Source organism: Lepisma saccharinum, chromosome 1 (genome assembly GCF_977018435.1).
Source record: "Lepisma saccharinum chromosome 1, izLepSacc3.1, whole genome shotgun sequence".
In the NCBI taxonomy this organism is placed as follows: domain Eukaryota; kingdom Metazoa; phylum Arthropoda; class Insecta; order Zygentoma; family Lepismatidae; genus Lepisma; species Lepisma saccharinum.
The window spans coordinates 132,884,898-132,903,270 of NC_139229.1; the positions used below are offsets into that span (position 1 = coordinate 132,884,898).

Genomic DNA, 18,373 nt, shown 5'->3' on the forward strand with positions numbered 1-18,373 from the left:
CCAACACAAAAATATTGTTCATCCATGGTGGCTGACAGATGTGTCCTTTTGTCAGCTATATCTCGCACCCCTAATTTGACTTTTAACCTACTATGTCCAGTTGTGTTATTAGAGTCCAACATTAATTGAATTTTGTACAACTGCTTATTAGTTGCATAACTTTTTTCCCCCTTCAAGAGCATAACTGAAACTACATGCCAACAGTTTACATTAGGATTGGATCGATATGAAGATTTAACTGATATCATTGTGTCAATCTAAACGTTACCAGTACAGATATGCACACTGATCCAATATAAAAGTGCAAATGTTCCATGAAAAACCTGAATTAATGAACCTTCTTAATTAATGCATGTAAACAAGTGACTGCATTAGGTTTTGCCAAAGAAAATAGACATTTACTTTACAAAACTAAGGCATGTGAATATATCAGTTGTATATCTTCATATTTGATAAACAAAATTGACTTTGCCAACCTCTGTGGTGAAGTTGTTAGCCGAGCATGCTATGATGCAAGGGGGTCCCGGTTTCAATCCTGGTCTGGGCATGGGTGTTCTCTGCGAGTGTCCCTTCACTATGTCATTATATCATCACTTATCCTTATCTTCACGATGAACCAAAAGTGGCAGAAAACCAAACCAAAGTAAAGTAAATCGAAGCAGGTGATAAAAAAAAGATTGAACTTCACACGCCATCGGCACCATAAATAGTAAAATGAGTAATGTTGGACACATACGTTGAATAAAGATTCAAATTTTCTAATCTACCTGAGTTCTTCATTAGCGTAGGAACTGAATATGTATTATATGTGGGCTATAACAGGTAAGTTGTTATAAAATATGTTAAAATATATTAAAAACTACAACAACAGCAATGAGTTTGAAGTAGAGTTACCAGATCGCTGTAAGGTAATTAATTGTAGGACATGCTGTCCCAAAATGTAGGACATTAAGTCAAAATGTAGGACACAACACATTCTCAATAAATAATACATATTTCTATAGAACACTTTAGAAAGTAATTGACAAATGACACTTTTCAGTTTTAAGAAATGAATTCTTAATGAATTTTTAAATGCAAAATTTCAAAACTTCCAATCATACTAATAAATGCACCTCTCACTACATGATTTAAGTGGTACTTCTCAGAGGAGACAATTTTTATCAAAATCTCAGGTCTAGTCAAACTATATTTATATTAGAGTGGACAGTCAATTTAAAATTATAGGGACCAGTACCGAACGAACATTTTACAGACTTTATGAAAAAATAATTTCTCTCGTGAGTTTGTTGTGCTGATGGTAATGAAAGTACTCTCTCAACATTTGAATTATGACCTGTAATGGCAAACAAATATTCAGCAATTACTGTAATTTAAAATGGTTTGTGAAGTTTCATTTTGGGTAGTTTTTAGTTCAATAACAGGGTGTCTACCAAAATAACACATCCAGAACACTTGAATTTTTCTGGACTCTCTAGACCTTTTTTCCGTTTTTCTTAACGTTTATTTATTCGACCCCTACTTAGGTAAAGCTGGAAATTAGTAATTAAGAAAATAAATATTTATTTAATGAAAACCCCTACCAGAGGGACAGTAAAGATAAAAACTGAAGCTGAATTTAAGAAAAGAATTACATCTGCTTTCTCGTATTAATGCATCCTGAACTGTGTTTGGCAGACAAGCGAGGCTTTGGCATCTGGACTCACAGCCAGTATAATCTTATGTGGGGCTTGTGTCAGTTGTCCCTATATGTTTGTGACTGTCCCTTCATCCATCTTATGTTACCACCATTCATCTTCATCTTCACGATTAGCCAAAAGAACAGAAAAAAAGTGAAGTAAAATAAACTAAATCAACCAATCAGTCATTATGATAGCAAAAATTCTTGACCACAAGAATAACTGATTGCCTTTTTATTGACTTCTTGACCTACTTCTTGATTTCTTTAATATTTCTTGACTACCATGACTTTCTTGACTGACAGACACCCTGAATATCTTTCTTCTCTATACCTCTGCTTTACAATCAAATTATATTGAATAACAATGGGCAACACCTTGTTCCATCAGTATAAACCCTAAGGCAATAAATTCTGCTCAGGCATTGAACAGTGATGTTATCAGAAAGTGGTCCCAAAACTTTGTTCATTAAGTGCTTCCGTTTTCCCATTTGTTTAATAGCAGGACAAACTTTTTTCTTTTCGTGCAATGACTGAATCAAAATAAATTTCACCATGAGTTTGGAAGCGCAGTCCATAGACTTGTAACTTGCATGATTTTTATCTGTTACCTATATTTATAATTAATATTATGTAACGCTCAAAATGTAGGACATTTATTATATTTTTCAAATTCCTCCCGGACGCCGGACATAAGGCTAAAATTTAGGACATGTCTGGGAAAATCCGGATCTGGTAACCCTAGTTTGGAGTGATGTAGTACTTGGCTGCCCACAACTTCCTGGTGTAAGGGTTTTGGCCAATGGCAATGAGTGAAGGAAAAGTACAGCAACAGCATTGTGAGTTAGGAAAGGCTGTAGAAGTGTTCACGATGGAGAGGAGTAGTAGGCCTATTATTCAGACTGCTGGCATTGTTGAGCATGTGGATGCAGAAGTGTGAGAAAATCGTCGCTTCACAATTAGTGCTCTTGCCATGGAATTTCTAGAAATTTTCCAGACATTTTTTCAAATAGTTACTTACAACTGGTACTTTCAGAAACTTTGCACGTGATGGTCTCGAAAATGTTGGCAGCCCCTAACAAAACCCAAAGAATGAGCTGCATATTTTTGGATCACAACCAGGGAAAGGAGGATATGATTTTTTTCCCCCACATTATGGTTGGTGATGAAACTTGGATTTGTGTCGAGTGGAAATAACAATCTGCACAGTGGAATCTTTCATATTCATCAAAGATGAGGACGTTCAAACGACTGTGTTCTGGGACCAAAAAAAAATAATATTTTTTGTGGATTTTACCGAGCTGGCATAGGTTTACCATTAAACACCTTGAAAACTGAGACATCTAGTTCAGAACGAGTGATGTGGAGTGCTGAGGACAGAAATGATTTTTCTTCATGACCATGCGTACCCGTACACTGCTGACTGCACTGTCCAGACAATTTAAAAGTTCAACATTTCAAGCATAAGTTGGATTCCATCAATTTTATAGATGTGTGGGAATGAAATTATTTGCTTTTTCTCATAGAAACCACCTATTTTTAAAAGATACTCATAATGACAAATGAAAAATATTTTATTTCAATGTAAAATAATTCTGTGTTCCTTCCTGTTGATCTTGGTGGTACACTACTGTTTACTTGGGAAGGCCTAAGTGGTGGTAGTATGAATGGTGGTGGTGTGCCATGGAAATGGAAAGGTGATTAAAATATTTTTCACGCTAGTAACACAGAATTATTATTGTATGCAAGAATGCATTTCAAACTATGCATGTGTGAGGAATATGAAAAATATTTTAGTTCTCATTTACCACTTACTAGAAATACATTTGTTCTGATAATTATTTTTCCTAACCTTTAGTGGGTTAGACTCTCTGGATTGGACAGCATGCACTTTTTCAAACTTGCTGCAATGTACGAAAAAATCGTAGCTCAAGAACTAATTGTCCTAGACACATGAAATATATTTTTTCGGTGCTTTTAGTGGAGGTTATATGTACATATCATACTTCCCAATAATGAAAGTTAAAGAAGAGAAGAAGAAGAAATTACAAGTTTTACAAAAAAAAAAGTATTTGGCATACCACTGCCACCACAATAGCCCAAAATGCATGAAAAAATGCAGTATGTAGCAGTGGTACTTTCCTGCAACCATGCAAAATTGCATTGAAAATGGGCTGATTCTTCCTGGGAAAAATGTAACAACAATGTGTAAGAAAAGCAGTGTTGTCAGCTTACAGAAAACATGGACACTGGATGGACCAAATTTGCAGGAAAGCACAACAAAGACCACTCTTTCAGGATATTTAATGCCCTTCCCCCAATTTTGAAACTATGAAAAATTTTAGAACACAAATTTTCAGGAAATTTTGAAAATTGCACAATTCCTGCTGGACTCTTAATTGTCACATGTTGTGAACAAGTTCTTAATAATGATGAAAACATTTAATCAAAAAGTGGTGGTCAATAGCTCGTTTATAAATTTCATCCTGTAATCTTATAGACATTTTCATACTCTGTTTATTAATAATAGTAACAATGGATATATTGTTTTGTGATCCAAGTTTGTCATATCTTCATATGTATACAAATGAACAAGGAGACAGCATTGAAATATCATGTGTTGTTTGAAGAAATGACGTGGAGGTGGTATGACAGGTATATCAGCCATCCTCAGGAAATTAAGTAACAAGATACACTTCTTACCTGAAAAGGAATAAATTCCATCTTTGGTACCGTACTGACTGCACGAGAGTCTTCTGATTGCATGCCACTCAGATTGGGTCATATTCTCAGTGGCATGCATTGCATTGCTGCATTATTATAGTATTTTTAAGAACCTGAGAGGCTAGTGGCGATTCTGTTGTGCAGTTTGTGGTTGTCACTTGTCACTCTGCTCTCAAAGCTTCCTTATTTTCTCATAAGTTTTTGAGAGCACCCCTGCACCACACCTCTCCAAACACAAAGTGGATGATGAAAAATTGAAGATTGTACATAACTGCTTTTTCTCTGTATATGAAATTTTAGACTGCTTTAACTTTTTAAAAAATATCATGTGATGAAAGTTATTTTTTGAAAATATAATTTTTAACTATGGACTGTTGATATAGTGTTACAATATTTATGGTTTAAATAAAATTGTTTATTTTTATTTTGTGAATAAGTTTGGATGAGTCTACCTTCTCGTATAAATTAATCAGGTTGCACACAGTTTATGTAGAAAAAATCATTTCGACATGTAAATTTCTGGTGGTCATGTAAAATGAAAATAATATACTTAATTAGACATAAGCGAGTTACTAACTTTTTGTGCAAAACTTACTTGTAAAGGTTCTATTAGCAAAATAAGTAAGTTTCAGGGAAATTGTTAGTAACTCGCTTTATCTAATTATTATCAACTGTATCTTCTATTCTCCAAACATAAAAAAATAATATATGTTAATTCTAATTTATTTTGCAGGCGATCGTCCTGGTATGCTGGACTATATCATATGGCCTTGGAGCGAAAGGGCAAGGTTACCTGCGATGATTGGTGGGGAAGAGTTCAAGCCTCAAAAGGGCAAGTTCCCTTCTCTGGTAAGTTTCTATTCACTTGTTCTCAGTAGCAGTAGAGGTGATACATTTTTATTGGCAAGTGAGATGTTTTGAGCAGTTTTGTCAATACAATATAACAATATGAAATTTTTACCAATATTGTTGTCCAGACATTAAATTTATCAATATTAAAAATTAATATTGTACAAAATTTATATATTGTATTTAGGGGAGACCTAATACCACTGCAGATACTCATACCAATTCCCAAGATACTTGAAAATTGTCACGCTTCAGAATATTTATAAATTTTAATGTGTAAATCTAAATCATGGCAATCTACCAGTGTGTTGCTTTAAAATATTCATAATTTAACATGATATAATCATTCTATCACAAATTTCATTTCTTCTCACAATGTTATTTGTAAAAATAAAAGTGAAAAATATGCATTTTTGCATAATTTCAAGAACGTGTGAAGTCCCATGAAAGTGTTGTGCAACAGTTTTGTAGACTCCACAATACACTCGGACACTGGAAATTTATTGTGGAGTATCAGTGATTAAATTCTAAATGATACTTTACAACACTGATGCTACTGATATTTGCTGATTTGCTGATACTGATATCAGCTCAGTCCCAGTTGTATTGTATAAAATGAATTTCTTAAAGGACATGAATGCTTAATCAACTCCTTAATTGAAGTATGATTCTGATGTGTTTGCCTAATAAGCAATTGCATGTTATACATTTATTAAATGATAAATTTCTTAAATTAATGTATGATGTGCAACAAATATTTCAACAAATCAAAGAATAAAATGTTTTCTTTTGGTGTTATTCTTTATTTTTTAAATCTATTTGTGCCACTTTTTTACATAGCTACATAATTCATTGCACTTAAACATCGAAAAACTTAGCTTTTGTAAGGGGGTGGTCAGACCATGCAATGAACGATGCCAATTTCCAGAGGGTGTTGACAGAGTTGTCCAACCCCCCTTCCCTCTCCTGCTGGAAATTTCTACTGTTTTCAGTAGACAAATTCTACTGTTTTCAAATGTCTTCTACTGTCTACTATGAAATGTACTGAAATCCTATTGTAGATCTACTGTACAGCTACTGTACTCTACAGTAGGACTACTGTACTGTGTAAGGCTACTGAACTGAAAAAACAATGTAAATAATTATGCATAATACTTGCTACAATATATTATAAAATCATTTATTGACTTCAAGAATAGACCAATTAATTCTTGACACCATATTTTCAGTGATTTTGAAGTGAATTGGAAAAACAGTACATGAACTGAATTTCTACTGTTTTTCTAATGAATATATCCAGTATATACTACTGAAGTCAGATATATCTTAATGAAAAAGTTAGTACAACTTTTTCTTAAGAAATAACTCAACTTTAAAGCAGCTAGCAGTTTGAATACATTATCATATCAGTTGATTTTTTTCAGCATGAAATTGCCATGGTTATTATTATTATATCTGTGTAATGCAGTTGCAGAAAGGAGCCATCTTTTGATCAACGTAGTCAACAGTGTTTGCTTGTTTTGGTTTTTCAAGCTTGAGGTCAGGTCTTCGTTTAAACTAATTTTTTGCTGTTTTTGTGTGAATATACGAAGAACAACATGCCAATTTATGTATAAAATAGTATGTTTTTTAATTTTCTACAAGTTCGTTAACCAGAATGAAGCTACACACTTAGACGTGTTCACTATATTTGATTTCTTTGTTGTATGAATGCATTCCTAAGTAGCAAGTTCCACATGCTTTACCATACATTTATTTTAGTTTATATGATTTTTTCATTGCATTTTCAGTTGTATAGATAAGAAAATTTTCATTGCTGACAAGAGTACTGTTTTCAGACAGCAATATACTGAACACAATAAAAGATGTTAGTTGTACAATTATATTACTGAAAACATTAAGAGTACAATTCAACTACTTAAGATAGGAGAAGCAGTTGGACTACCAAAAACAGTAGAAAATATTAGCAGTACACAGCTACTGAAAACACTAGACATAGTCGGGCTACTGAAAAAAGTAGAAGACAATAGCATTACAGTTCATCTACTGAAAACAGTAGATGTTTCAAAACACCCATTAATCTACTGAAAACAGTAGACAGAATATTCAGTAGGGCCCATGTTAACAGAAAATTTTGAAATGGATTAACACACAGAAACCAATAACAGAGGTAAGGTGGTTGTATTCTCACTCCATGATGTTGTGATACTCTGTAGTAATTCTTTTATGTTTATGGAACCCCATCTTGGTAAATATTATTTTAAAGCTTAATTTCTGTAATTTCTGAAGATGGCAATGGTTTCATTTTAAGATGGTGACATTAATGCCATGTGATCAAAATATTGCGGTGCATTTAGCCTGCCAGGGCTCAAACAAGTTCATTTCCTGCCTAGGGCAACTCAGCATTTACAAAAGGTGCCTATCTCCTGCCTTCCACTGACGATATATTGGTAGGAATATAAAGTGAGGTTGGGGAGAGGAGAGGACAGTTTTCTGAGATAGACAAGTGAGAGAAAATGAATTTAGTCACAGCACATGCATACACGTGCGTGAATGTGAGTGAGTTTGCACATGTATGTGCAAGAGCTCTAGGCAGGATACCACAGGCTTGTACACCATAACAGGTATGTGTTTTCATATAGCATGCAAATGCCATTGTGAAAGAAATCTTGTGATGCTAGCAGTTGGTTTGGAGCCATGAATGTGCCTCCAGTCAATGTAATATTAGTCACAGAAAAAGTTTGTTTTTCAATTTTCCAAAAAAAATTAGGAGAGAATCGACAAAACTCTTACATGAAATTTAGAGCCTAAATATGACCAATAATTCACCTCATAAACTATATTTGGAAATATTGCTATAAAACCCAAATACAAACTGTGACTAACTTAAGCAGTAGTAACAGGCTGCAGTAGGCATTCATTTACAAAGGTTAGTAGGGTAATAGTCGTGCACCACGGCCATGCAGTGTAAGATGCAAGCTATGGGCTCCAGCTATGGAACGTATGCTGGTTCAAGTATCCTGGGGGAAGCATAGTAACTTTTCCTGAGATTTCGGCCTGTGTATGGGACTGGTGGTTACCACCATCGTGAGGAAATTGAGGAGCTACGAATGAGTAGCATAACGTGGTTATAGAAAACCTAAGAAACAACTGGGCATTCGTCATGCTGACCACACGTCACTCCGTAACTGGTTGGAAGATCTCTCGCCTCTGGTGGGAGTGAGATTGGCAGTTGGTAGGTAGCAACTGGCCCTTACGGGCGGTTACACCAAGAATTATTATAGCAGGGCAATAATTCTGAAATTTGTCACTTTGTAGGCACTGCATTGCTACTAGTAGCAACCATTATATTTCCGTAGGGTACATGTGACTTATACAGAAGCATATTGTTGCCAGTCTTGAGTTGAGTTTGTGTACTTAATGTTGTCACAGAATGGCAGCTTTGTTTTTCCATTTATCACAATTAGATATGATTTCGTCATGAATAAATCATTCTACGCAATCACGCAGTTTAATAGAATTTTTGCTGGTCAGAGACAAAGTGAAATACCTACACATGAAAGTATCCTTGTATCAGCAGACAGGAGATCAAAAGCCATTCAATGAGGTGAGATCATTTTCCAGTCAGAAGTGGACAATCCAGATGGCGGGGATGGTTGTATCAACAGCCTGATTTACATTTGAAATCCTGGTGACTGGATGTGGTGTCATGATATGTAACCAGACTCGAATGGTCTGTATTCTAGTACATACTCATCTTGCCTTTTCCTCATGTTTTATCTTCAGTCATATCTTTTCTTAGTTGTCCATTTATGAGAGTATAGTCACTTATACCTGGGTTGGATAAAAATCATGATTTTTATTTTTAAAAAAATCATTTTGATGATTTTCTTTATTGAAATCTACTTTTTTGGATTCTTTTAAGAAACCTGCTTAAATTGCTTGTATGGTTTTTGGCACCATACATATAGATATGTTTTTTTATAGAAAGACTTTTTCTGGTAAAATATTTGAACAGTTTGATTAAAGCATAGAAAAGAAATATATGTAAATATACATTTTTTTTCTGTTTCTGATAGTGTATATATGAACCTACTATGGAAACGTTTGTTGAGTGTGTTAATGAAACTATAATAATTACAGTAAATTTTCTTCCAGTGAAATTAAAACATTCTGGATGTACCAGGTGTGCCAGTTAATAATTCTTAATTTCGTCACTGGATGGCGCTGGAAGCAAGGGTTGACATACAGTCTCAACTGTTAAGTCAGTGTGTTGCCAGGACAGTACCTGTCAAAACGTCGTGGATGTGCAACTGAGTGCGAGTGATCGTGATATTGGGTTTGTGTGGGAACATGTTGACCTTCAAACCAAATAAGGATCATGTGCTTTTCTTGTTCAGTCAAAAGAAAAATGCGAGTGAAAGAATCGTATCCTTGTGGAAACACGGTGACAATGTCCTAACGCAAGACGCGTGTGTGCGTTGGTTTCAACGATTCAAAAGTGGTGATTTCGACTTGAAAGACAAAGATCGCCTGGGCCAGCCGAAAAAATTCCAAGATGCCGAATTGCAAGCACTGTTGGACGAAAACGATACGCAAACGCAACAACAACTGGCAGAGAAATTAAATGATGGTCGCCAAAGCATACCTAATCGTCTTCATGCCCATGGGAAAGATCCAGAAGGTAGGAAAATGGGTCCCACATCATCTAAACGACAGACAAATGGAAAGCGAAAAACTGTGTGTGACGTGTTGCTTTTTCGGCATGAAAGAAAGTCTTTCTTGCATCGGATAGTGACTGGGGACGAAAAATCGATCTACTTCAAGAACCCAAAATGCAAAAAGTCATGGGTTGACCCAGGACAACCTTCAACATCGACCGCAAAACCGAATCGCTTCGGAAGGAAGACAATGCTGTGCATTTGGTGGGATCAGATGGGTGTGGTGTACCATGAGCTTCTGAAACCAGGTGAAACAGTGAATGCCGTTCGCTACCGTCAACAACTCATCAAGTTGAACCATGCATTGATCGAAAAATGCCCAGATTGTGCGACAAGACACGGAAAAGTGATTTTGCAACACTACAACGCCTCATCACACACAGCGAAAGGCGTCAGAGACACCATTTCTGCACTTGGCTGGGAATTCTTGCCCCACCTGCCATACTCACCAGACTTAGCCCCTTCGGACTACCACTTGTTTTCATCGATGTCTCACTCACTTTCCCAGCAACACTTCAACAATTATGAGGATACCGAACAATGGCTTGCTGACTGGATCATCTCAAAATGTGAACGATTTTTCTGGAAGGTCATCCACAATTTGACGGACAGATGGGCACAATGTATAGCTAGCGATGGCGCATACTTTGAATAAAGCATTTGTTACCTTTCTCCCCAGATACACTTGTTTTCTTTCGGATCAATTAAGAATTATTAACCGGCACACCTGGTACTATTGTAACTTAAAATATTTTTGTAATCTTGATACCTGAATTTTGGTGATTTTTTAATGATAGTTGCAAACTTTCAGCTGCCATGTTTATTTACAGTTTAATGATAATGAAACTATTTGCAGTTTAACATGGGAAGTATTTTGTATATTATTCTACACAAAATGTTTGCAATTTTTCCTGTGTGAATTTTAAATGAAGAGAAATTTAAGCATGTTTACACTTTACATAATACATTTCCTTTTGTACGAGCTTCACCCCACCAGTACATATATTTGGTTTCCTTTCTTTTTGTTTCTTAGAGCCTAATAAACACCATTAAATGATTACAAGATTAATGTACTTTCACCAAAAGTGATTCTGATAACTACAAAATCCTTACCCCTAGATGATTAATCCTGGCGCCGCCGCCGCTGATACCAGTTGCCATTCTTCCCACCTTGATATTATTCAAATGTTCTTTTCTTTGTATTATAGTTCTTCCTGTCTGTCCAGCACATTCTGTGCATCTTATCCTATATAGCCCAGTAACCTCTTAAATTGTCTTTATTCTATTGTCTGTTTCTTGTAGTGCCAAAGGTATATTTCATTATTTTAATAAGTTTTATGTGGTGGTGGTGTTGTATCATACATTTTCAAACTCTTTCCAAATCTTTTCTACTATTCCTTTCTGTGTGGAACTTCCATTTGTTAAAGATGCACATTTTTGTGGCATAGAAATATGATTGAAGTAAAGTATCATACCACAAATGAAACTTTAATTAATGCGACAAGTCACTGTTCACAATTGTCTTGTGAAAAATTGACAATTGTATATATTTTCTTTACATTTAAATTATGTTAAATAAGCACCATGCTTTTCCTTCAGTTACATTTTAGTATTGTCCTTTTTTTTCATCCTTGTAACTGTAACAAGCAAAATATTCAGTTAAAACAAAATGTTGTCTCAATGCATTTTTTTATGTCTTTATACTCATAACAATGACATTGTAGAATTCTGCACTAAATCGCAGGCTATATTACTGGTGCAGTAATATGTCTACATTCACTGATGCCAATTATTTTTTGCTATGCCTCCAATAGACAAGTGTTGTAGTTAATAGCAAACTAGTAAAGGAAGGTGTTTGGTATAGTTATATCCATTTTTTAGGCTCCAAATTCCCAATAGTCTCCTTAAACATGTCTGCTGCCTCCAAAATTTAACTTCAGTCTGATCCAAAGTGTTATATTGTTCATATATTTGCTTTTGAATAGTGTAACTAGGATCAAAATGTCTAAGAAACAAGAAAGAAGTTGTACTTACAATCCAATTTTTCAGACTTATATCTGGGTCCTTTATCAGGGATCCCAGGAAATAACATTTCCATCTGAGATTCCCTGACAAAGCATCCAGACACAGATCCAAAACGGTGGGTAGATGAATTAAAGAGTAGCCATTGTAAGTTCAATGTTCTTCACGTTTTTTTAGATGTCAGTCTTAGTTGCATTATCTCGTGTTACGGTAACATTCAAGAAAAAGGCTTTTGCATGTGCACATATTACATTATTCAGTGTATTTTTATTATACATTTTTAATGCAAAGTACCAAGTTTGCTAACATGTTTTAAGTAATTCAGATAGTAACATATTATTGCATTTATGTCAAAATTATCCATTGGATCCTGGCATCTGCTTTCTGTCTCAACCAGATTTTTACCTATTTTCTGATGCTGTCATGAGGATGATATATCTTGGGAAGTGCAATGATATGTGCGTTACTATATTAGATGTGAGTAAATTGGAAGGATTCTTGAAATTTTCCTCATTAGACAAATTGTCTCGTCAAACTTGACTGTTCTAAGACTTACAGCATCACTGATAAGAAATATAGGGCTGGCCCCTGTGGCACATCGTATCACAACACCAGGGGCCCTGCGTTCGAATCCCGGCCTGGGCATTGGTGTTTGCGAGTGTCCATTCATCAATTTCATATCACTCATCTCCGATCTTCGCAATTAACCAAAAGTGGCAGAAAAGTGAAGTAAAATAAGGCAAATCAATCAATGGATAAGAAATATAGGTCTCACACGTAGCTAAATGGCTCTCACCTTTGTGTGTGGTGCAAGCAGTTTTAGGTTTGATTCCTGGTGGGAACCCCCCCCCCCCTACAAAATTTCAGTGCTGACTTAGCACCATGAAAAAATGGGGGAGCAACTTGAAAAGAAGAAGCAATGGACTCCAGTCTCGAAACCAGAAAACAGGGGTGGTGGTACTTGATGCACCAGCCGTGGGTTACCTAGTGAAAAAAAAAAAAAAAACTCTTGGCAGGCTCTGGTCCTCGGAGAGCTGTTGCTCCATGGAATTTATTTTTAGATAAGAAATATAACACAGTTGGGCATGTAATTTGAAATATATTTTGGGAAGTGTCTTAGCAGACTAATGTATTAATACTGTTATTGTATGAACAGCATGCAGTAAATAATAATAATAATAATAATAATAATAATAATAATAATCCTTTGCGCAACAGCCCATGAAGGGCCTGGGCATACCTACCGACTGCCGGTCTCTCTCCCACACTTTCTCTCGTCACCTCTAAGTGTGGAGATCTTCAACCAGTATTGGAATAGTCGGGGGGTCAGCCCGACGTATCCCCAGCCGTTATAGTAGGTCGTCTCGACCGGATTACGCTCACTCACTCGGAGCTTCCCAATTTCCTCACGATGGTGGGTTGCCACCGGCCTTATACGTAGGCCGAATAAATTCTGACCAGAGCCGGATTCGAACCTACGCCCTCCCGCAGCGAACGATCTCAAGACGAGTGAACGCCTTAACCCGCTCGACTACGGAGGAGGACGCACACAGTAAATGTGTGATCTAAATCTAATGAACCTGTGGCGTAACAGCCTGTGAGGGCCAGTACCTACCTACCTACCTACTTCCGACCTCACTCCAACCAGAGATGAGATCATCCAACCAGTTACAGGGTGATGTGTGGTCAGAACGACTAACCCCCAGTCGTCGTAGATTTTCTATGACCGGGTTATGCTCCTCATTCATAGCTCCTCAATTTCCTCATGATGGTGGGTGGCCACAAGTCCCATACATAGGCCAATATCTTGGGAGGAAAGTTGTTATGCCTAAACCATTATAAAATATACCAGAATGCCGTGTCTAGCTGTATCCTCTTCCACAACCAGCAGGTCCGTGAAGGAACTCTTCTTTTTCTTCACTACCCAAACCAACTTGTGACATCACAAGGGCTTTGTTACCAGCCTGGTTTGTGACAAATTAGACACCTCTGGATTTTATAGAAGTTATTGTGATTGTGAGAATTGTATATCAATCGAACTAGCAGAAAAATTAAAAGCTAATAACCACGTATGATATATGAGGGTTTCAGAGTGCAAGTGGTGTAACCCCATTCAAGACAGTTTTGAGAAAAAAGGCAATTTAGATAACTTATTACTGTACTCGGGTTTTGGAGCCTAAACATAGTGGTGCCTCTATGAGCAAGAATTTTACACTTAGGAGATACTTATAGCACTGAAATGTTGATACTTCACAGTTCTAAGTTATACATGCAACTCCATTTCCACGAGAAGTGGAGTTACGCTACTTGTTCTCGAACTCCTCACATAAGAGACAAGAAAATGTTGGCTTCTGTGCATAACAGACATGGAGCATGAATATGTAAGGTATATTAAACAAATTATGCGAACATTCACTTAGAATGGAATGTAAGGAATATTTATTAATAGATAATACTATCCAGAAATGTTGACTCAGCTTGCGAATCATACTTCTAACCAGAAATAACAAATTCCTTGTGACATTAGAAGTAATTTCCAAAGGTGATGAAGGAAAGGAGGACAACTCCATCTAGATCCAGATGTTGCCGTGCACACATGTTGGTAGCAAAAGAGAAATCTGCTGGCTTTGAATTCCTAGTGTCATAGGATTTTTAATGTTTATATCTATTTTTAACCACTTACCTATTTTAACCTGCATGTAACATTTATTCATTCTCTATTTACTATTTGAAATGCTGAAGATGCACGACATAAAGTTCAATCTTTTTAAAAAGGAGTAACATTCATGTGTGGGGAATCAAAGATGTAGTAGTTTAAATACACATAAACAAATTACTAACTTTAATCAAGAGATTTACTTTTAATGGTTCTATTAATGTCAGTGATTTCTGTCCCTATCCACTTGGGAACTTGTTGCTTCACTGCTGGACAGGCTTCCAGTTTCAGTCGTTTCCCTGCAGGCTACTAGGAGCGTTAGTGTAGTCAGTTCATCTGCTGTGTTTGTTGTGCATGTTGGGTTAGTTGCTGCAGGAGCCAACAGGCACACTAGTCAAAGTTTTCAGTCATTCATACAATGCACATGGTAATTGACACCAAGATCAAAGATGTATGCAATTACACACTTTCCGCATGAGATAAACATTGACAGCGGTCAGGCACATCACATTTGGCTCCCACTACTGCAGCAATTGAAACCTAGCACACAGAATGAACATAACAGCAGCTCTGAACCTTCTGAACATGTAATGCAAATTTACATTTTAAGATAGTGCGTTTACTCACTGTATTATAATTAAAGAGAAATATATAATAAACACTTATGTGAGTGAGTATCATTGTCAAAACAATCTTTAAAACTACGTTTCGCAGAGCTACGCTCCGCTTCTTCAGGTTTCTCTTTAATCAGCACATAAAAATACTTCTTCACGTGGACAAATCCAGGATTGGGTAAAAAGGTTTTGGATTAAAAAACGTAAAATTACATGACTGTTAAAAATGCCTTAAAGGCTTGGCAATACTTCTAGAGGAGCTGTGTTCCGATCCTACCTACATGGCTGACTTAAACATCATTTAAAAGATTGTTTTGACAACGATACTCACTCATGTGTTTATTATATATTTTTCTTTAATTATAATGCAAATTTGTTACATGCTTTGAATAATGTGCATTTTTACAATAATAGACCACTCCACTTACAGGTGAAATGGAAAGATGCAATGAAAGAAGATAAAGCAGTCAAGGCATGCTTTCTTCCCCCAGAAGCATATTACAAGTTTTACAAGACCTACCTGGCTGGACAACCAGAGTACGATGTAGCAGGTTGATCATGAAGATGGAAGTCACTTCATATGTATACTTCTACATGTATTGTCAAACTATGTTGTTTTTTCTGTATCAATGAGTTTTTTTATGGTGCTTACATTAATTGCTAGCTTTTAGTTGCAAGCTCTGTTCAATAGGCTTTTGACTTTATGTGCAATTATATGGTGAAATAAAGGTCAGGGTTCAACAGTCATTGATTTATGACAGATTTTGAAATTTCATTTGTGCTTATTTGATATGCATTTTTGAATGCAGATTTTGTTTTTGTCTAAATATTGTTCTTTAAAATTGAGGCCGTTTTCTTAAAAAAGTATTATTAATAACCCTACCTACTAGATAATATAATATAGATTCCTCTAATAGCGATGGTTCTCCTGGTATGAAAATTGAGAACGTGATAATTGCCTTCATTCAAAGACTGCTTTTTATATAAAACTATAATCCATTAAATATACATAAACTTAGCATGTATTCTTGTTACGAAAGTGAGTTTTTTTATGTATGTGAGCAAACGTTTATTTCTCCAGTATTATTTCAGCTCCCTGACAGTCATAGTATAATTTCTGGTTTCAGTAAGAAGTGGAATTTATGTATTAACTCAAAGAAGCATTCCATATGTCAGGTAAAACCAGGTTGGATTTCAGGGGCTTCTAACCCTGAAACCCATCTAGAAAGGAGTCCCTCATTGAGAAGGCTGTGAAAAGCCCCCCCCCCCCAAAAGTAAATAAAGAAAAAATAATTTTAAAAAAATGAGATACTTAAAAATGACCCTACCTCCTTGATTTAGTAGTTATAAATAAAATTATAATACATTCGCACATCATATTTGTTATTGAAATTTAATATGTAGTCACAACTCTTGTATCTGATACAATGTCATTTGAGGTGTGTGTGTGTGTGTGTTTTTATGTGTGTGCATGTGCACTAGGGGAAACACAATGTTGTTAGCCCCAGACATCCGCTTATATAAACCTGGGCCTGGAAAGAGAATGACGCATTTAATCTATACAGACTTTTGTGTTAACTTAATCTTGTTGCTTCTAATTATTTACGCTCTTGGAGGTAAAGTTCAACACCATACCAGAAGCTTTAAGACCCATTTCATAGGGTCATGTCACATATATATACGAAAAGAAGAAAAACTAGTTAAATTTTAAATTGTGTTAACTTTGTTTTGATAAAAGGAACATTAACATTTCCTTTCCATTATAGCATATCATACAGCCTATGTAACATATTATACGAGTTTAAATTTTACTATTTACATATCAGCCATTTGTTGGATAGGTCCTATCTTCCAAATATATTCATTATTCCATGAAATATATTCTTGCATGCATATGTAAATTTATTCAGAGTTCTTCCACAAGTTTTGCACGTTAATGTGTAATTGTATTAAAATTAAATTTGGAACTTTGTCAAGTCAATATTTCAGCAACAGAACTCTGATTACTATACAGAAATGTATAAAACTCTGATACATAAAATTTTTTTATTATTATTTTATTATTCTCAGCATTCTTAATGAATGAAGACATTACAAGAACAGAAAATTAATATTAATTGATTTTGGACTTTTAATATTGGCATTGTGTGTGACTGAATATAAAAGCATAGTTTTATTTCAGTGCTTTACCAGGACAAGTTTAATGTTGAGGGGTATTTATTTCGACAAAATTTAAAATTAGTGTGAGCTGTAGGACAATCAGCATATTTCTTTGCATTTCTCAATGACAATAAAAGCTCAGGGCTAACCTCTGTACTGCGGCATTATTGCTGCAAAAGAAATGCTTACCTATAGGGAAGTGATATTTTTTTGAATGAATAGGTAGTATTTTTTACATATTTCATATGCTGTTTTGACTTGCTTTATGCATAGTGTGGCTTGGTGCTTGAGTACATAAAATGGTAACACATTTGAATGCAAATTTTTGTATGTCCATAAGAAGCCTGGCAAAAATGTCCAATTCAACGAGGGAACATTTGTGACAATATTGTATGTTAGATTATAGTATTGCATTGTGTGTATTTTCTTTTCTCGCAAATTTTGTTATAGAGTTTGTCTATATTGTTTCCGTATCTTCAAATAAATGAAGAATAATGCTAGAGTATTTTTAATAACTTTCTTTAATTTATGTCAAACATTTTTCCTTAAAGTTTTCATGGATATGAAATACATGACATGTATTTTGTGGGTTCAAGTTCCATCCATATTCCAGCATGTGCTTTACAGTCTTAAAATTAATATGGTGGGCAAAACTCTTAATACACCAAACATGGTGTATTACATTTCAGAAAAAGTGTGTGCAATGTATACTCAGTGCAAGATATGTCTACAACTTGTTTCATGTTGATTCCCATTTCCCTAGTCACAGATCAGAAGTACAGATAGTGCACTCAATACATCTTGTTAGCTCCACAGAAAGCAGTTATGGCATCATAGTCAGGGGCAACTTAAGGGCTGGGTGACTTAGGCAACTTGCCACCACCCTCGGGTGTGGAAAATCAGGGCACTCCTGTTGTGTAGCACCAAAACCTTCTTATTACATAAATGT

The 18,373-nt window shown here is 35.5% G+C and overlaps 1 protein-coding gene across 1 annotated transcript in view; it reads left to right on the forward strand.

Annotated features, from left to right (window-relative positions):
• The window catches only part of LOC146001469 (pyrimidodiazepine synthase-like), a 59,462-nt gene extending 41,533 nt beyond the window's left edge, over positions 1 to 17,929 (forward strand). Inside the window, exons 5-6 of the mRNA XM_083138817.1 lie at positions 5,136 to 5,251; positions 15,695 to 17,929. Coding sequence (XP_082994943.1) covers positions 5,136 to 5,251; positions 15,695 to 15,820 — 242 coding nt within the window. The 3' untranslated portion in view covers positions 15,821 to 17,929. The remainder of the gene's footprint in view (positions 1 to 5,135; positions 5,252 to 15,694) is intronic.
• The last annotated feature ends 444 nt before the right edge of the window (positions 17,930 to 18,373 follow it).